The 21,908-nt window shown below is 39.3% G+C and overlaps 1 protein-coding gene across 1 annotated transcript; it reads right to left on the bottom strand.

Moving 5' to 3' along the window:
* Nucleotides 1–13,413: 13,413 nt before the first annotated feature.
* LOC148803562 (uncharacterized) lies at nucleotides 13,414–15,318 on the bottom strand. Its single transcript, XM_088896724.1, has 3 exons — nucleotides 15,160–15,318; nucleotides 13,865–14,853; nucleotides 13,414–13,777 (listed from the first exon to the last, which is right to left on the bottom strand). Exons 1-3 carry the CDS (start codon nucleotides 15,316–15,318, stop codon nucleotides 13,414–13,416), a joined length of 1,512 nt encoding a protein of 503 aa, XP_088752850.1.
* Between the last annotated feature and the right edge of the window lie 6,590 nt (nucleotides 15,319–21,908).

The following is a 21,908-nucleotide window of genomic DNA, read 5'->3' as shown; positions in this document are numbered from 1 at the left end:
GATATGGATGATTCTGTAAACTCTTGTTTTACTTGAATGGTATTGCCTTGGGCTTTACGAAAAAGTTAATAGACCGAAAACCAAAAGCCTGATTGCGAGTACTAAACCCAGCCCATCATTATCACTATGAATAAATTGCGTTTTGAAGCTGATCATTTAAGAAAACTCGTGAGATAAGGACAAGGGTCATGGGTGGGTACCCAGATTCTTTTTTTATAATAAAAAGAATTACTTCATTAAAGTAGGTAGAAAAACAGAAAGAAGGGGGATGCCCACCCACTCATCGGTGGGAGTACTACTAGTAGGAAGAGTATGGGTTACCGAGTTAAAAGTTCTAGGAGATAACTGAATCAAAAAGACTTAATTCCTGCTTTATATCTTCCTTGATAAATCACAGGTCATTCGAATACGGAGTAAGAGGGTTGCCTAAACTCTTCATCAACTTCTTGCAATTGCAAAAAACTTGCAAAGAAGTAAGATTGAGTGATCTAGCTAGTTGAAGACCTTCCAAAGAAGCATTAGCTTCTGCAAAAAGGGCTGAGAATATGTGGATTTGTTGAGGCCTTCGCTGCTAAGAAGTTTCCAAAATTGTCAATTATAAAGCTACCAGAGCCTGCAAAATGCCCTGTAACAAAGCTTCTATCTGTCTAAAGACAAGCCATGCACACCACTGCTGCGGCCTCTAGTGATGCCAGCTCTCTAAAATGTAAGACTTTGAGGCTTGGGTGGATTCTACGCTTTCTACTATGATTATAGGATTTCCTTTATGAATTTAAGAGAATGATGAATATCAATTAATACATTTTCAAAATCAAACATGTTATGGTACCATTCTCCTACCCAATGGATGCCCCTAGACTCTGAATATTCCACACCATTTACCTCACCAAAGTTGTAAAGGGTTCGGAGGTTAGCTCCCGCAGAGTGCACTCCACAGTCCACACGTGTCCCACAGCACATCGGACGGGAGATGCATGGGTTCTGATGTGCTGTGGGGGACGTGTGAGGTGCACTTTATGGAGAGCGAATGCAAATTCAAGTTATAAACTAATAAACCCTAATTTCACACATTTTTTATTACTTTTCAGTATCATGTATTTCCGGCATCCATTATAATGGATCCCCATTTCAAGGAGTACGATAAAATGAGGTTAGGGTATTGCTTTATTTAGGAGTATGATAAAATGTTTTATGATTTGACTCGATATCGGAAAAAATAAACCACTATCATAAAACTGGTAACTATTCATCACAATTTACAGGTACGTGGTTTTGAATTTAGGCCTGGCAATTTATCTAGGCATGGCAACAGGGCAGGTTTAGAAGGATTAATCTTATTCTTTTTCTTAATTCTCTCAATTCATACTTGTTTCAAAACCTGTTGTGGGCTGGATTTTGAGAATGCAAATCCTTTTTATACATAAAAATGCAAAACCCTCCTCAAGCCTACCTTTTCTGCATTCAAAGGTAGGGATGGGTTGGGTTTAGAATCTGCATTTGGACAAAGTAAATCATTAAACACCATTCCCCATTTGTTTTTCAGACAAAGTAAGGCAAAAAGGCTGAAATGAAGTAAAATTAATGCATTATGTCTACATTTTTTTATTTGGAATGATGATGAAAGGAAGGTATTTGTGCCTTTTTTTTAATAATAGGGGAGTTTTTTGTTAAGGCCAAAACACTAGGGCGATTCATAGGATTATTAAAAGACCCAAGGAAGTTTTCATAATTTTCCTAATTTTTAAATGGAATTTCAATTAATTTTAAAATCATTAAACTATATTTATAATTGATATTTTATATTAATTTTTGAAACTAGTAAAAAATAAATTTAATTAATTATATTAAGTTTTTTATTAAATTTATATTCCTTATGAAATTTAATTAAATACATTAATTTTTTATTTTTTAGTAAAACTTAAGTTGGTTTTAAATTAGTAAAAATTAATTAGAAAACTATTAATTTGTAGATAATTTTTTATTTTTTTTTATTTTGTAGCCGAATCCTACAAAATTCTTTTAAATTTTTCTAAATTCATTAATTTTATCTATATCTATATCAATATCAATTGAACTATATATATATATATATATATTAGATATTTTACGTGTTAAACTATAATTATTAGTAAAGATTAATTATATTGAAATTGAGATATTCAATGATACATTATTACACTAAGTATCTACTTCCATTTAAAATTATAATCCACTTATGTTCCAGTTGAAATTGTGACATTCAATGATACATTATTACACTAAGTATCTACTTCCATTTAAAATAATTTTACTAAATTATTTTTATTATGATTAATTAATTTTTATTATTTTCCACTGGAACATAAATGGATTATAATTTTAAATGGAAGTAGATACTTAATGTAATAATGTATCATTGAATATCTCAATTTCAATATAATTAATCTTTACTAATAATTATAGTTTAACACGTAAAATATCTAATATATATATATATAGTTCAATTGATATTGATATAGATATTGATAAAATTAATGAATTTAGAAAAATTTAAAAGAATTTTGTAGGATTCGGCTATCCATATGATAAATCTCTCATCCCTTCAATAATTGTTATCCACTTAAAGAGTCCAGATCCAAATAGAGATTTGAATCAAGGAACTCCTAATTTGATTAGGAATAGTTGATCTTTATCTGCAAATAAGATAAGGGATTATCCTTATCATTTAAAGAGTTCAGATCCAAATAAAGATTTGGATCAAGAGACTCCTAATCAGATTAGGAGGTCACCTGTTTAAGGCTATAAATAGAGAGCAGGGCGGATCAGAAAAAGACACACATACAACACAGATGGCAATTCAATTTGACTGTTTCTGCCTTCAGTTCTTTTTCTCCCTACTCCTACCACCCTACCCTATTCGATCTCCAATTCTTGGAACTGATAAAGATTTTATCTTGATATTGTTTCTTGCTAGAAGAAACAATTATGAAGTTGTACTCACTACCCCATTCGATTCCTGCTGAAGAATAATAAGTTCTTGGTGAAGAACTACCTGCTAATCATGCCTCTTCCTAAGTTGTGTCATCTTCAGTGGATGGAGGATTTGATACACTCTTTGGGCATGAACACCTGCGTTGGAAGGAGCTTTTGGAATGAATTCAATATCAGGTACATCCCTCCCTAATCTTAGTTTCAGATTTTGGTCCAGTTTAGTCACAAGAACGAACATTGAAAATGCAATTTTCTAAATTGTGAATAGGATTCCCGGATGGAGTAAAGAAAATTTTCAAATTTCACCCAACCTTCCTATAGGGTTCGGCCATCCATATGATGGATCCCACATCCCTTCAGTGGTATCAGAGTCAGGTTCAAGTCTTGAACCAAATTAGAACAGATTAATCTAATCTCAAATCCGCCCCCTTCTTCAACTAATCAAATCAGCCCAGTTCGAAATGGGCTTTAGGCCCAATAAGTATATGTGCTCACTTAGCCTTCCAAACTGCTGCCCAGTTGGGCTTCCTTGTATGGCGTGGGACCCAAGCATTGATCTACACATCAGCCACAAAGGTTCAGCCTAGGCTTTGTTACAAGGCCTATCCGAATTCACTAGAAAGCCCAATGAATCCCTTGAGCCCATCACATGTACTCTATGGGCCCAACACTTACACTAAGTGGTCCCTAGGCCAAGCCACCTTGTAACACCCAGGGACTGTGGGCAGATGCAAGATTAGCCCATCAGGTATTACCCTCAATGGTCTTACACTTAACCTCTTAACCCATAATGATCATACACTGTCCGACAAGAGAGGACCTCTCCCTTAGCTGCAAGGAACAGTGTTGCACTCTCTGCTCACATGGCTCCCGGGAATTAAAACCTTTTGGCAAACGATTTGAAACCATAATATATATATTTATATCCGTATAAAAAATACATTTTGCAAAACAAATTTCAACGATTGAAATCGGCTGTCGACAGTCTTGGTTTCCATCAGAGAGAGTGCATCCCCAACCATTACCTTTGTCCGACAAAGGGGCTGATCCTATCACAATGATCACCCACTCAGATGAATTCTTGGGCTGTCCCAACATACCCAGGTTTTGACCCCTACTAAGGATCTCACTGATTGGCATATCAAAGACAGCACAATCCGACACCTACTGCAGTATCATAATCGATAGGGTCAGGTGTAACTTTCCAGTTTTGCCCACTAATCACCAAGGTCCAGGGCAATACTGGAAATCTGGTCCGGTTCAGGGTTTCAAGTAAACCTACACTGAATGTATCTCAGGTCTCACCCTGGTAGCTGAGACAGGCCACCCCAACACTTGGCGACACATCAGTGTCAACCTTAGCAGGATAAATCTCCCTAGACTTATCCAACAGCTGTGAACATTCTAAACTAACACGAGTCTCATTATGTGTCCAGTTTAAGGGTATTACATAGAAACACACCACAATAACATGAATAAAATATGTACTTTATTCATTTACAATAAATGTCATAATGTACATCATTCTGATTAGAGCTAAGGTTATTCAACTGTCTAACACCCTCCTCCTTTTATAGCCTTAAAGAGAGCTCCTAATCTCATTAGGAGTTTCCTAATCCAAAACTGTATTTGGATCAGAAGTTCTCTTTAAGAGATAATGATAAGCCCTTATCTTATCTGCAGATTAGATTAGCCCTCCTAATCTTATTAGGAGTTTCCAAATCCATACCTGTATTTGGATCTGGACTCTCTGAGTGGATAGGGATAACTCCCTATCCTATCTGTTGATCTTAATCCCATATCTGCCCCTCTCTTTAACTAATCAAATTAGACCAGTTTGAATTGGGCTTTAGGCCCATTAAGTCCATGTGCTCACTTACCTTCCAATCTTCTGCCCAGTTGGGTTTCCTTGTATGGCGTGGGACCCAAACATTGATCTACACATCAGCCACATGGGTTCAGCCTAGCCTTTGTTACAAGGCTTGACCGAATTCACTATTATGGGCAGTGAACCCCAAAGCCCATCACCACGGGCTCTTAACGGGCCCAACACTTACACTAAGTTGTCCCTGGGCCAAGCCACCTTATAAAAACCCAGGGACAGTGGGCAGATGCAAGATTATCCCATCAGGTATTACCCTCAATGGTCTTACACTCTCTCAGCCCATAATGATCAAATACTGCCCGACAAGAGATGACCTCTCCCTTGGCTGCAAGGAATAGTGCTGCACTCTCTGTTCACATGGATCCCGGGAATTAAAACCTTTTGCAAACATTTTGAAACCGTAATATATATGTATATCTTTATATTTAAATTATTTTGCAAAAATAAATTTCAACGATTGAAATCGGCTGCCGGCAGCTTTGGTTTCCATCAGAAAGAGTGCATCCCCGATCATTACCTTTGTCCGACAAAGGGGTTGATCCTGTCACTATGATCACCCACTCAGATGAATTCCCGGACTATCCTAACATACCCAGGTTACCCCCTCTAAGGATCTCACTAATTGGCATATCAAAGACAACCCAATACGAAACCTAGTGCAGTATCATAATCGAGTCTAGGGGTCAGGTGTAACATTCCAGTTTTGCCCACTAATCACCAAAGTTCAGGGCAATACTGGAATTCTGGTCCAGTTCAGGGTTTCAAGTAAACCTACACTGCATGTACCTCAGGTCTCACCCTGGCAACTAAGACAGACTACCCCAACTAACTTGGCGGCACATCAGTGTCAGCCTTATTAGGATAAATCACCCCAGATCTATCCGATGGCTATGAACATTCTAAACTAACACGAGTCTCATATGTGTCCAGTTTAAGGGTATTACACAGAAAAACACCATAATAACATGAATCAAATATGTACTTTATTCATTTACAATAAATGTCATAATGTACATCATTCCAATTAGAGCATACACTGTCTAACAGCTCCCACTTGCACTTAGGTCTAATCTGGTATAAGCCGGAGTCCCATACTTTCCATGTGTTTCTCAAACACTTTCTATGTCAGTGGCTTAGTCAATGGGTCTGCTACATTCTCCGCTGATGCTACCTTCTGAATCAGGACGTCCCCTCTTCTAACTGTCTCCCGCAATACATGGTACTTCCTCTCGATGTACTTCGACTTCGAGTGGGCTCGTGGCTCCTTAGCCTAAGCAATAGCTCCATTGTTGTCACACAACAACGGAATGGGTGATGTGCTGGATGGAACTACTCCCAATTCATGAATGAACTTCTTCATCCATACAACTTCTTTGGCAGCCTCACTTGCGGCAATGTATTCGGCTTCGGTTGTGGAATCTGCAGTGGACCCCTGTTAGCTGCTTTTCCATCAAACTGCACACGATCCTATCGTGAAAATATACCCAGATGTAGATTTTCTATCATTTGGATCCGACTAGAAATCGGTATACCCTTGGATCTATAGTGAGCTACCATCGAATACCAGACAAAACACTTTTGTCCTTCGAAGGTACTTAAGTATATTTTTCACAGCAATTCAGTGCTCCTACCTTGGGTTGGCCTGTAATCTACTTACCACACCCACTGCCTGAGCAATGTCAGGACGAGTGCACAGCATGGCATACAAGATGCTCCCTACGGCTGAGGCATAGAGAACGTCCTTCATGCCCTCAATCTCCTCGGGAGTCTTGGGAGACATCCCCTTGGAGAGAGTGACTTCATGCCTAAAAGGAACATTTCCCTTCTTAGAGTTCTCCATGTTGTATCTCTTGACAATTTTGTCAATGTAAGTAGATTGGGATAATCCTATTATCCTCTTCGATCTATCTCTATAGAGTCGAAGACCCAGTATATTGGAGGCTTCTCCAAGATCTTTCATGGAGAATTGCTGTGAAAGCCATACTTTCACCATAGTCAACATTTCTACATCATTCCCAATGAGTAGAATGTTGTCTACATACAGAACCAAGAACGTAACCTTATCTCCACTGGATTTCCTGTAAACACAGGGTTCATCCAGATTCTACTCAAAGTCATACTTTTTGACAATAGAGTCAAATCGGATGTTCCAACTCCTAGAAGCTTGCTTAAGTCCATATATGGATCTATTTAATTTACATACCATGTGTTCCTGACCCACAGCTATGAAACTTTGCGGTTGCTGCATATAGATATCTTCAGCAAGATCTCCATTCAGGAATGCTGTTTTGACATCCATTTGCCAAATCTCATAGTCATAGTATGCTGCTACAGCTAACAGGATCCTAATGGATTTAAGCATGGCTACCGGTGAAAAGGTTTCCTCATAATCGATGCCCTCTTTCTAAGTATACCCTTTCGCCACCAGACGAGCCTTGTAGGTCTCAACCTTACCATCGGGGCCCTTCTTCCTCTTATAAATCCATTTACAACCAATTGCTTTTACCCCGGGGGCAGATCTACTAGAGTCCAGAATCCATTGGTCTCCATTGAGTTCATCTCAACTCTCATGGCATCTACCCACTTTAAGGAATCTATGTCCAACATAGCTTCCGTGTAAGTCACAGGATCCTCCTCACTGATCGTAGCTTCCACCAAGTAACTATCCCAGTCATAGCCAAGACGAACCGGTGGCCTGGAAACCTGGGTAGATCTTCTAGGTTGGTCATTACCTAGAACTTGTGGGACACCTCCCACTGACCCTGAACTCTCTTCATCAAGAACAACTTCCTGACGATGATTGTTCAGGATATAGTCTTCCTCCAAGAAATGAGCATTTCGGCTACAGAACACCTTTTATTCACTTGGGTCATAGAATATGTAACCCATAGAGCCCTTGGGGTAGCCTACGAATAGGCAACAACTGGTCTTGGATTCCAATTTGTCCGCACTCATTCTTTTAACGTGCACTAGACAACCCCAAATCTTCAAGTGTCTGACACTTGGTTTCTTTCAGGTCCAAAGTTCATATGGAGTATTTGGAACCGATTTGGTTGGAACCCGATTCAGCACGTATATTGCAGTCTCCAATGTGTAACCCCAAAAGGATGTGGGTAACTTTGAGTGCACGAGAAGTGGCCAGACCATATCCAATAAGGTCCTATTCCTCCTCTCTGAAACACCGTTTAACTGTGGTGTAGCAGGAGGAGCTAACTGTAATACTATCCCATTGACCTTTAAGTAGTTTCTGAATTCGTCAGAGAGATACTCGCCACCTCGATCCAATTGAAGGATCTTAATTTCTCTCCCTAACTATTTCTTGACCTCTTGTATGAACTCTTTGAACTTTTCAAATGATTCAGACTTATATCTCATTAAGTACACGTAACCATACTGAGAATAATCATCGGTGAATGTAATAAAATACTCGTATTGGTTACAAGTCCTAACACTTAGGGGACCACATACATCAATATGTATAAGGTCAAACATGCCTATACATCTTTCAGGCTTACCGTTAAATGGTCGTTTCGTCATCTTACCCTAAAGGCAAGGCTCACAAGTGGGAAGATCTTCTACAGTTAGAAAATCCAAAGGACCATCCTTTACCAACCTTGTGGTATGATCTATATTAATATGGTCAAGTCGGTAATGCCACAAGTGGCGTACTATCGTAGGCACCCAAAAATAAAACCTATACTCATGAGAATAAAATGTAGTAGTGCGAGTAAGGATTGTTTCCATAGAGAGTATCTAACCTGAATTATGTGCTACGTGAATCAAAGATGGAGGGGGTGTGCGTGTGTAACGAAAACAAGATTTGAAAGAAAGAAAATTAGGATTAAAGAGAATAAAATTTAAATGGGAAGCAAGGCAATTTAGAGTGTTGTAATTAACCAAAAGAACGAATCTTGGTCTGGGATAACATCCACCATCAGAATTTCACTACTGCTCATCGATGCAAAATAAATCAATTCAGACTTTGAATATTCATCGTAGGAATTATTTTCCTGCATCTTCCTAATATCAGTTAATCGAAAAACAAGCAATTAGAGGGACCAAACAATTTCTGACGTAGCAAATCATTAAACCCTAGTTGATTCGCAGATTAGAGGGACCAAACAATTACGGATTTGATATCTAATCTAGCAATAGATTGTAATGAATAATAAACTAGTAGGCCTTCCTAGCAATCAAACGAAACAATCATAGATATAAACATAGAAGAACATTCGATATCCAAAGCATGAATTAAACAATAAAACAAAATTACATCTCAAAGTTTGGTGGATTCTAAGGCTTCTGCTTCCTTCAACCAAGTACAAGAGTTTAGCCACGCATGCTCATGGTGAAAACTCCAAGAAAATCCGAGAATGAAGAAGAGGGGCGAAGAGAAGAGAAGAGAGGTTCGACTGCTCCCAATCTGCCTGCCTTCTCTCTAGGTTTTTTTCCTCTTATCTACTTCCCCCAAGAGAAACCTACAAAATCTCCTAAAATTCCTCAAGGTCAATCTACAAGTCTGACTTATCCAGAAAAGACTCGAAAATAAGATAAAACAAAGTTTTCGTGTGAGTGGGAGAGTGGTGAAATCGCGGATGAAAGCTTTAAGACTAAGGAATGTCTTCAACACGTCATCAGTGTAGTTGCAGAGAATTCGGGCCCGATTTTGACTTCGATGTAGTCCGAGTCTATCAAAACTCAAAGCAATAAAGTTGTATAACTTTTCCTTATCCTTTCAACGCATCTTAAATCATCTCAATCGGAGTCCGGATGAGAGAGTTATTCTCAATCTACCACACGGCGTCGAAACTGTGTAAAATGACCCGATTAGCCTTGTTTCTCACCTAACGCCTCCTTTCATGCCTTAAACCAAAATATAAGAATTATGAGTGCATTTGAGCATAAAATAAACATAAAATGATAATTATTAAGGGAGAAAAATATGATATTTTTCGTGCCTTATATCATAATATAAGAATTATGATATTTGTCATTAAATTTATAAAAAAATTCATATTCACTCGTTTTGGAACACCTCAAGCTATCATAAGTGATGGGGGGAAGCATTTCTGTAACAAACAATTCGAACAATTGTTAAACAAGTATGGTGTCATGCATAGGATTGCAACCCCCTACCACCCCAGACTAGCGGCCAAGTAGAAATCTCTAATAGAGAATTAAAACAGATTTTGGAAAAGACGGTTACCACATCTAGGAGAGATTGGTCCTTGAAACTAGATGATGCACTTTGGGTTTACCGTACCGCATTCAAAACCCCAATTGGTATGTGCCCTTATCAATTAGTCTTCGGCAAGGCGTGCCATCTACCCATTGAGCTAGAACATAGAGCTTACTGGGTTACCAAATTTATGAATTTCGATTTAAGAAATGCGGGTGATAAAAGAAAGCTTCAGCTCAACGAAATAGAGGAATGGAGAAATTAGGCTTATGAGAATGCCCGGACTTACAAAGAAAAAACCAAAGCATGGCATGACTCCCATATTGCAAGGAAGGAATTCAAGGAGGGAGACAAAGTCCTGCTCTTTAATTCTCGTCTCAAGCTATTCCCTGGGAAGTTGAAAACCAGGTGGAGTGGACCCTTTGTAGTGGCTAAGGTATTCCTTCATGGAGCGATTGAACTGCATAATGGTAAGGGAAACATATTCAAGGTAAATGGGAAGCGTTTAAAGCATTATATTGAATGGGAGCAACCCATCCACCATGGGTCCATTCTCTCCTTGAAACAGCCATGAAAGAAAGGAGAAAGTCAAGCTCACGACTTAAAAGGAGCGCTTGTGGGAGGCAACCCATTGAGTTCAATTTTTTTCTCAGTTATTTTTTGTGTTTTTTGCTACTTAGGATTGTGTTTTTCTCTTAGGAACTTAATCGTGTGTAGCAGTTGATTTCACATCTGAAGGACCTCAACAAGGCATTCAGGGAAGTTCCCTTAAATCTTTCTATCTCCCTAGAAACTTGTTTTTGAATAATTTCAAACTATCATGAATTATGTGCTTAGGTGGAATAGACAGGAAATGATGCAAGCAAGACTATCTGAAATTTTCGACTATAGAAGGCACCTCATTATTTTGACTGATCAATAGGCAAGATTCAGTACAGTTGCAACCCCTATGAGCATTTGATTAATTTTCGCCTAAACGACTGTCAGACATGGCTTGATTATTCTAGAACTTGTTTTGCTAGACATGTTGAGACCACGATAATGAGTTCATGGATTGGGATGACAATGGTGATAACATTCAAAGAAAAAAACTAGTGTGAAATGGAGTGTGAAATGGAGCACAAAATGCACTCACACCAAAAAGAAAAAAAACGTGACTAGTGTGAGATGGAGCATAAAATGCACTCACACTAAAAGCGAAAGAAACGGTGAGATGGAGCATAAAATGCACTCACTCCTAAAAGTGAAAGAAACGGGTGAGATGGAGCATAAAATGCACTCACCCTTAGAACCCCTAGCCCCATTTCACCTTTGGATACATTGAACTCATGCTAAGTGGGGGAGATGCGATGCATAAGCAAGCTTATGATAATAACATTCCTTGTTTTGACCAAAAAATTATGTAAGGGCAGTTTGAATCTTGTTGTATTTTGATTGTTAAAGTAATGAGTGCTTACTTTAGTCCTAAAATGTTCATGCGATGAAATGCTTGCTCCCCTTAACTGTTAATTCGACTTGGGATCATGAGGATTGGTGATTAAAGATTATTCTTTGACGAGTTAAAGATGAGAGAGAAGTGGAAAATGGAAAGATTATTAAATCTAGATTAAGGAATGCGAGAGGACAAGCATCATGTTGAGAGAGACTTTAGAAATCAGTAGATAGTCAGCTTGTTCCTGTTTTATTTTTTGCCTTGCCCGAGGATGACAAAGTTTAAGTGTGGGGGTATTTGATGCGAATAAAATTTATCATATTCTTATCTATGAATATTCAGTCTTTCCACTCTTAATTTACATTAAATTGGACTCATTACTCTGGTATTTTGATTCAGGGCAAGGAAAGAAGTCGCAAGAAGGAAAACAAGGCTAATCAAATGATTTTTCATAGTTTCGGCACCGTTCAGTAATCTGGGCCTAACTCTCATATCCGAGCTCCAATTGGGCTGATTCAAGATGAACTGCAAAGATAAGAGCGAGATCTACAACTTTCATGTTTTGGCTTTTGACAGATTCGGCTTGTACCGAAGTCAAAATTAGTCCCAAACTTGAAGCGGATCCATAGTAAAGCCCAGCTCACAGCTGAAGCCCAATTCGCAGAAAAGCCTTGTAGCAGCCCAACTTATTAAAGCAGCCCACTCGAATTCAAGAATCCAAGGTCCTCTTAGATTTGAATTCTAAATGTAATTCTAGAAAGACTGACATCATTAGATAAGAGATAAGATAGGATAGGATCAGTTTAGAACTAACCTAGATTATCCATTCTAGAGATAACTCCAGGTAGTTGTAACAGCCCCTCCCCTAAACTATATCAAGGGTTGGGCGTACCAGCTTCTGGCATCAATCTATCTATCAATCAATTACTGAAGTTTCCTCAAAAGTAATCAAGATCACCATCAAGAAAGCTTCAAGAAGGAGATCAGCATAAAAAAAGCTTCAAGAAGGAGGTGGCAGCAAGAAGAAGAGAAGACCTTAGCTCCTAGGGCGAAATCATGAGTTCTTTCTTTCCTCTTGTTTGTTTTATTTCCTTTATCATGAACTGATTTATTTATAGTTAGGGCTATGAAAAGCCTAACCATGATAATGAATATATTTTTATTATTATGATTCATTCAAGATCCTGATTTCCATATAGTCTATGAGTTATTTGCTTAATGCAATTAGGAGTGGCCATTTCTTAATTAATTAGGTTTATATGAATGAATCAGGAGAAGAATTCATATATTAGACCACATAATTCATGGTGTGAATTGAATGGTATATAGGGATATATACACATGATTCATCTGAATGTATGAGTTTTTCTTGCACTTAATGCATTTCTATCTTGAGAGCTTTAGTCGAGGGATCGAGAGGTTACTTGATAGAAGTAGGTTTAATATATCTTGAAAAAGAATATTAAATAAAATTAGGAAAACTTTAGCTTATGGGAATGACAAATTATCTTGGTTAATCGCATCCATTAATATTCATTGTAATGGTTAGGTGGACCAACGGTCCTAGCGATTTCACTTAATCGTTGCATATTTAGTTATTGATTGCCCTTGCTTTTATTTTCTTTTTCTATTTTTTTATTCAGTAGTTCTTACTGTTGGATCTGAATTTCGATTGTCCAAATAATTAAGGAAGATTGTAGTTCTAATACTTATTTTGTTAAATCCTCATGGGAACAATATTTTTATACTAGTTGATAACTAGTGCACTTGCTAGGGTTATAATCATAGCTAGGGTTATACTAATTAAGGAAGCTCGTGGTCAACTAAATCCCCTCCCCCACACTTAAAACTTACAATGTCCCCAATGTAGGGTAAAATGCAAAGAAAGGGTAGAAATAAGTAAACTATAAATGCAAAAACAAGAAGAAAAAAAAAACTTCCATGTTTTTAATCACTATAAACTGGATCCTCTAACTCTTGTGGTTGCAACTTCTGGTGCTTTCCCCTTCCATCCATCATGGGTGGGTTCAGCCTTCTTTGTAGTTGACAGGAAGGTTTTGCTTGCTCTTCAAGTAAGATGCGATGCATGCATGTAGACGGGCTGATTCCTTTGATATCCGCAACTGTCCAACTGATAGCCGTCTTATGCTCCTTGAGAACCTGTACAAGCTGCTCTTCTTGTGGTGCGCTAAGGCTACTAGAGATGATCTCCGGTGATGTCTCTCTGTCTCCAAGGAATACGTACTTGAGGTGACTAGGGAGAGGCTTTAATTCTGGAATGGGGGCCTGCAAAACAGAGGGTAAAGGCTTCCTGTCAAAAATTGGCAATATAACATAAGGAGCATTACCTAACTGTTGTAACTCTGGGGAATCATCCAATGCTGCAACGTTTTCCTACAAATCAGCATTCAGCATTGGCCCCTCTTTCTCAAGATGCTTACTGATGAAAACTTCTAATCCATCCTTCCCATCAAGTTCCAAGACTTCTTGTGTCAAAGAATCAATCACATCAACATAACAAATAGGATTATCATCAGCAGGATATTTCATGGCATCATAAATATTAAATTTAACAATCTGACCATCAAATTCCATGGTGAGTGTGCCACTATAAACATCTATCTTAGTCTTGGATGTTTTTAAGAATTGTCTTCCTAGCAGAATAAGAGTGGTTTGATCACCATTATCCATATCAAGAACATAAAAATCAGTAGGAAAAACTTTCACAAGAACATGCCCAACTACACCCTTAGGATAGGCATTAGATCTATCAGCTAATTGAATCACAACACCAATTTTATTTAAAGGTCCAAGTTTCAAAGAAGCATATATAGAATATGGCATGACATTAATGGAAGCTCCTAAGTCTAACATGGCCTTCTCAACTCTAGTGTTACCTATCATGCAGGGGAAAGTGAACATACTTGGATCCTTGCACTTTATAGGGAGTTTTCTTTGAATAACTACAGAAACATTCTCCCCTACTCTCACCTTTTTACATCCTTTTAATTTCTGTCTCCTCTTATGTGTACACAATTCTTTCAGAAATTTAGCATAATGAAGTACTTGCTTAAGAGAAATTAAGAGTGGAATGTTTACCTCGCATCTACGGAAAGTTTCATAGAATTCTTTGAACTGCTCATCTTTCCTAGATCCTACTAAAGCATTAGGAAAAGGAGGTACCAGTTTATAATCAGAAAGAGAAGGAAACTTACGCTTGGGTACTTCATCGTCATTGGGAATGATGTCTTTCTCCTTTTCTTGATTCGACAATGCAAGGGATGCTCTTACTGGAGTCTCAACCTCTTTACCGCTTCTCAAAACGATCGCACTTGCATTTTCTTTTGGGTTCACAATTGGTTGAGAGGGTAATTTCCCCAAACTCTGCTGAAATTGCAAAGTGTTAGTGGCAAGAGATTTGACAATATCCTCTAAAGGTATACCTGAATCAGAAGTTTGGGTTGGTTGTTGTCCAGGGGGGTGCGGCTGATATGGCTGAAAAGTTTGGCGGTTTTGTGGATTCCCATAGCTGAGATTGGGGTGATCCCTTCATCAGGGATTATACGTGCTCGAATAGGGATCATATTTCCTTTATGGTTGCCCTGGAAAACCACCTGCCGCATTTACTTGCTCGACGGGCTCCTCTTGAAGAGTTGGGCACATATCCGTTGGATGCCCTACTGTCGAACATACCCCACAAGCCTTCACCGTTTTCATATTACCTGCATCCATTTGACGAACAAGAGAGGTCAGACTTGCAATTTGTTGTTCTAGGGAAGAGATATTTACCTCATTAGCATGCTTTGTTGGAGGGTTAAGCCTATAGCCAAACTGTTGAGAATTGGCCGCCATATTTGCAATCAGATTTCTCGTGGCCTCGGGAGTTTTATCTACTAAAGCCCCTCCATTAGCAGCATCGATCATACTCTTATCAGTAGGTTGAAGTCCCTCATAAAAATATTGAATAAGTAGATGTTTGCTGATTTGATGATGGGGAGAGCTTGCACATAACTTCTTAAAGCGTTCCTAGTATTCATGTAGGGACTCCCCGTTGTATTGCCTTATATCGCAGATTTCTTTTCTGATATTGGCCACCCTTGAAGTTGGGAAGTACTTTTTTAGGAATAGCCTCTTCATCTCGTTTCATGTGGTAACACTCCCGGAAGGTAGATAATATAGCCAATCCTTAGTCGAATCCTTCAGAGAAAACGAGATGGCTCTCAATTTGATTTGCTCTTCAGTTACCCCCATGGGTTTCATGCTCGTGCATACCACATGCATCTCCTTCAAGTGATTGTGAGGATCCTCACCTGCAAGATCGTGAAAAGTAGGCAAGAGATGTATTAGTCCAGATTTCAATACAAAATTAGCATCAGCATCTAAAGTAGGAAAAGTTATACATAGGGATTGTTGATTTAAATCCGGTGCAGCAAGCTCTTTCAAGGTTCGATTTTCGACCATGATGTCCTCTTCTCTCAAATCAGATCCGCTAACAGATAGAGAATCGAAGGCTAGATCGTTCTCCTCGGAATGACTCAGAGCTTTCCTCCTTAACCTGCGCAAAGTCCCTTCTATTTCCGGATCGAACAGCAAATTACCTTTCTTAGAGAATTGGGTTACAGGCATAAATTAAGGAAAACCTAATAAACCCTAAACGACATACCATAAAACAAATAAAAATAAATAAATAAAATCTAGAACAATTAAATAAATAGATAAATGAATAAAACAGAAAATAATCTATGCTAAAACAAACAATCAAAGTGATCTATAGAAAAAAAAATCGAAAATTTCAAGAACTAAACAATGATCACGAGAAGCACAAAACTGATTAGAAAAACTCCCCGGCAACGATGCCAAAATTTGGCGTGCTGCCGTAGGCACCCAAAAATAAAACCTATACTCGTGAGAATAAAATGTAGTAGTGCGAGTAAGGATCATTTCCATAGAAAGTATCTAACCTGAATTATGTGCTATGTGAATCAAAGATAGAGGGGGTGTGCGTGTGTAACGAAAACAAGATTTGAAAGAAAGAAAATTAGGAATAAAGAGAATAAAATTTAAATGGGAAGCAAGGCAATTTAGAGTGTTGTAATTAACCAAAAGAACGAATCTTGGTCTGGGATAACATCCACCATCAGAATTTCAATACTGCTCATCGATACAAAATAAATCAATTCAGACTTTGAATATTCATCGTAGGAATTATTTTCCTACATCTTCCTAATATCAGTTAATCGAAAAACAAGCGATCCTCTCAACCCTTACTACTGAACAACCCCTAAACAAGCGTTAAAGATTTAATCCAGCAATAGCATTAAGCATTAGAGATCGATGAAGCTAAACAACACAAGCATAAGCAGTTGCATTTAATTCAGTCGAGTGTCCTTCCTAGGATCTAACAATTTCTGACATAGCAAATCATTAAACCCTAGTTGATTCACAGATTAGAGGGACCAAACAATTACGGATTTGATATCTAATCTAGCAATAGATTGTAATGAATAATAAACTAGTAGGCCTTCCTAGCAATCAAACGAAACAATAATAGATATAAACATAGAAGAACATTCGATATCCAAAGCATGAATTAAACAATAAAACAAAATTACATCTCACAGTTTGGTGGATTCTGAGGCTTCTGCTTCCTTCAACCAAGTACAATAGTTTAGCCACGCATGGTCATGGTGAAAACTCCAAGAAAATCTAAGAATGAAGAAGAGGGGCGAAGAGAAGAGAAGAGAAGAGAGGTTCGACTGCTCCCAATCTGCCTGCCTTCTCTCTAGGTTTTTTTCCTCTTATCTACTTCCCCCAAGAGAAACCTACAAAATCTCCTAAAATTCCTCTAGGTCAACTACCACACGGCGTCGAAACTGTGTAAAATGACCCGATTAGCCTTGTTTCTCACCTAGCGCATCCTTTCGTGCCTTAAACCAAAATATAAGAATTATGAGTGCATTTGGGCATAAAATAAACATAAAATGCTAATTATTAAGGGAGAAAAATATGATATTTTTCGTTCTCATCAACAGGCACGTGGAATTAAGTATATCACGGATTCTTTTCTTGGGGATATTATCCGACGTAGTTTCGGATATGTTAGTTTCTAGAGAATGATGGAGAACATAGAGACCATTCTCAAGTTCTCTGTATACGATGAATTTGTTATTTCTTTTAATAGTAATCGTATTACCAAAAAGAATAGAACATCCATCCGCATACAATTTTGAAACAGAACTCAAATTTCTTCTCAAATTTTGTACATAAAGACAATCTTTTAGTACAATTATTCATTCTCTGAAAATTAACTCTACGGTTCCTATGACCGTAGCTGCAACACTTGTAGAAGTCCCCAAGTAAAGAGTTACTTCTCCGTCACTCAGTCTTCTACTTATCCTGAACCCCTACAGTGAGTTACACGCATGAGTCGATGCCCCGGAGTCAATACACTAGGAAGCAGAAGTTACCAATAAATTGGTTTCTATGACATAGGATTCGAAATTACCTTTCTTGGATTCCAGGTATTGAGGACAGTTCCTCTTTCAATGGCCGGTTTGTTTGCAGAAGTGACAAGCATCCGATGCTCTGTCCTTCTTCTGCTTCTTAGACTTGGTGACTTTCTTTTGGGGCTTCTTCTTTGCCGTCCTCTTTTTCTTGCTCGACTTGTTAGCTTCAACAAGCATAGCAAGAGGCTCATCCTTCTTAATCAGTTCTTCGGCCTTCTGCAACATATTGCTAAGTTCTTGAATGTTGACACTTAGCTTATTCATGTTGTAATTCATAATGAACAGATTGAAGGAAGGAGGCAAAGAATTTAGGATGGCGTCTACCTTAGTGACATGGTCCAGCCCGGATCCAAGAGCCTCAAGTTCGTTGATATAGCCCATCATCCGAAGACAATGGTCATGAACCTACTAGCCCTTGGACATTTGTGCGGTCATGAACTATTTTAGGACCTTCTACCGAGTAGAACAATTTTGTTCTTCGTACATTGTCTTTAGACTATCCAATATATCATTGGCAAGATCAATCTGATCAAACTGCCTCTGTATCGGATTGTCCAGGGAGGCAATGATATAGCACCGGGCCAGGGAATTTTTCTCTTCCCACTCAAGGTATTCCCTCCTATAGGCCTCAGAAGCCGTACCTCTCGGACGCTCTGGGGCAGGGTTTTTAGCCACATTGTCCAACCTCTCAGAAGTCAGAACCAGCATAAAGTTACAGTACCAGTCAGCATAGTTTGGTCCCTTAAGTTTGTTGTCATCCAATAGCTTTGCAAATTGTCCATTTGCCATTTATGATAAAAAGCAAACATTAGTCCACAACCTAATTTGATTCATGTTGTCTACATAGATATGACTTTTAATCTATGTTCCATTTCAATTTGTTCATCTCCAAGATTTCCCTCCTATCTCAATGACGGAGATAGCGACTTATGTCTTTGGAAATGTGGGAAATCACATAGGGTGCATGGAGCCAACTGTTTCAACTGCATAACCCCACCACCTTTCTGTGAAGGATCATATCCACTCATCATATGATCTTTCCCTTTGGCCTCTATCAGACAAGGTTCATTGCCATTTTAGATTAAACATCACCCATCATATTCGTGAACGCCAAAGTACCATGAGAGAGTCTTCCATTTTAGGATAGGCCCCTCCCACATCGGTCTGTGATGCCCCTATCATCTTACGAAACACTCCGACAAATCCAACATCAAATGGATAGGCCAATTTTATGGTGCGTTTCCTCATTACTGAAGGACCCATCTTCATGCTAATGATGGAAGGCCTTTAGAGAGTTTATCATATGAATCTCCCTATCACATGCACTCATATTTCATGAGGGAACAAAAGTTATGCCCTAGTTTAATTTAGGTCAAACCAAAGTGGCTCCCACTGACTTTCATAAAGCCAAATTTAGGTGGGCCCTAAACGGCTAGGGTTCCACATGTATCCTTTTCAGGGGTGTAGGGCCCACCATTGAAGGAGGTCATCCAATGACCCATAGGGACACCATGGCAATGATGTGCATTCAGCCATGGTGTGCGCAAGAGCCACTATCGTATCTGCATAGGCCAAGTACTTATGGCCCATGTACGTTGCACATCACACATCCATACATCACATGCAATGATAGAATTGATCCAATCAATTAATATCTGTAAAGCCCATTATTAAAGCCCAATTTAATCCATAATATTACTGATTAATATTATCTAGGTATATGGGCTGAATAGTAGTTAGCAGTTCGGCCCATATAGCTTTTCTGCAATTGGTGGGCTTTAGCAGTTTTAACTCCTTAAAATTGGGCCTTACAGGTGTGGCCGAATTAAGTCTCACAATTAAATATCAAGCCCTTGACCCAACATACCCAGGTTTTGACCCCCTCTAAGGATCTCATTGATTGGCATATCAAAGACAACCCAATCTGACACCTAGTGCAGTATCATAATCGAGTCTAGGGGTCAGGTGTAACATTCCAGTTTTGCCCATTAATCACCAAGGTCCATGGCAATATTGGAATTCTGGTCCGGTTTAGGGTTTCAAGTAAACCTACACTGCATGTACCTTGGGTCTCACCCTGGCAGCTGAGATAGGCTACCCCAACCAACTTGGCGGCACATCAGTGTCAGCCTTATCAGGATAAATCTCCCAAGATCTATCCAACGACTGTGAACATTCTAAACTAACACGAGTCTCATATGTGTCCAGTTTAAGGTATTACACAGAAACACACCATAATAACATGAATCAAATATGTACTTTATTCATTTACAATAAATGTCATAATGTACATCATTCCGATTGGAGCTAAGGGCATACACTGTCTAACATTGTGTCCTCAGGGAGATACACCAAGGTACCTACAGGGATTACCCTGGTGCTTGAACCTTGGCTTATAAGGCACTTCAGCAAGGTTACTTCTAGCCGACCATGAAGCAGGATACAACCCAACTCATCAGGAAGTGCGACCACTATCAGAGGCACTCCAAGTCTGTGGCCCTTATCCCAGTGGAGAATGGACATCCTCGGACTGTTCCCTACTGCAGTTAGTTAGAAGAAGTTCATTTTCGTTGCAATAGATTACTTCACCAAATAGGTGGAGGTCGAAGCCCTAGTACGCATTACCTCACAGAATGCCCTGAACTTCTCCTGGTAGAGCATAGTTTGTCATTTTGACATTCCTCGAGTCCCCATCACTGATAACGGCACTCAGTTCACCAATCAAAAGTTTGAAGCCTTCTTTGTCGACATAAAGATAGATCACCAAAGTACAGGCGGTTCACCGACCACAGAGCAACAGACGGACCGAAGTGACCAACCGAACACTACTTCTCGGCCTAAAGACCAGACTTGACAAGGCCAAGGGAAGGTGGGTTGAGGAACTGTCAAGCATCCTCTGGACGTACAGGACCACACAGCGAATAGCTATTGGAGAGATGTCATTCAGCCTATCATACGAGAACGAAGCCATGATCCCTGTAAAAATAGGCTCTCCAACTCTCCGGACCAAGCTTTACAATGACGAGAAGAACAACGAGAACCTTTGTGCAACGCTCGACCTAGTGGAAGAAGCACGTGACCGAGCATACCTCAAGTTGGCAGTGCAACAACACCAGATGGCTAAGTATTATGACTCCAAGGTTTGAAGAAGAGAGTTCAAGATAGGCAACGCCGTCCTTCGCAAAGTCATAGTACCCGCACCAGGAGAAGGGAAGCTTGGACCAAACTGGGAAGGACCGTACAAAGTAATCAAAGTCCTCGGACCTAGTACCTACAAGTTGGAAGACCTCGACGGGAAACCCGTACCTAGGAGTAGGAACACCGGAAACTTGAGGGTGTATTACCAATAGTTTGTATCAATAAAGGCCTCATTTTTACATCTAGTTGTTCAGCACACACTGCACAACATGCACCACCCAACCGAACTCTAACGGACGAGGCACCCGTGCACTGCACTCACTTGTCACTACACACATTCACACTTCAGCAGCGCATAGCCGACCAAGTTAACCAGCAAACTCAACCAACCTACAATGGCCGAAGCCTGAAGCAGGAACGACGCCCCTGCCTCCGAAGGCTAGAGGGCGGCCATCGAACTCCGCACACCGAACTGACGAACCGTTAGAGTAGAGCCAACCGAGAAACAAACTTGCCCAAGAAGAGCACAAGGCTCCCCGAGACCAGGTGCCACTGAATGTCCCCCAAGTGATGAGAGCTCAGAAGTACCTCAGCCAGCACAAATATGAAGACTAGGACATCAAGATCTCGACTACTCTAGACCTTGGCCAGAACAAGACTGAGGCCTACAACTAACCCACTCTTTTAAACTAAACAAAATAAGAGGAGAAAAGAGAAAAGAAATACACATAGCTCGGACAAAAAAAAGTTCTCTTTCATTAATCAAAATTGTTTACAAGTAGAAAGGCTCAGCATACC

This window comes from Nelumbo nucifera, chromosome 1, assembly GCF_055504915.1.
Source record: "Nelumbo nucifera cultivar China Antique chromosome 1, China Antique-T2T, whole genome shotgun sequence".
Taxonomy (NCBI): domain Eukaryota; kingdom Viridiplantae; phylum Streptophyta; class Magnoliopsida; order Proteales; family Nelumbonaceae; genus Nelumbo; species Nelumbo nucifera.
This window is presented reverse-complemented; position numbering and strand designations above follow the sequence as displayed.

Bases quoted from the DNA above. Each gene is read 5' to 3' on its own strand.
- LOC148803562 (XM_088896724.1), bottom strand. From the start codon at position 15,318: ATGGCGGCCAATTCTCAACAGTTTGGCTATAGGCTTAACCCTCCAACA. The intron at 14,854-15,159 runs GTATGTTCGACA...TTGCAATTTCAG, and splicing joins AAACGGTGAAGGCTTGTGGG to CAGAGTTTGGGGAAATTACC. The intron at 13,778-13,864 runs GTAGGAAAACGT...AATTTTTGACAG, and splicing joins CCAATGCTGAATGCTGATTT to GAAGCCTTTACCCTCTGTTT.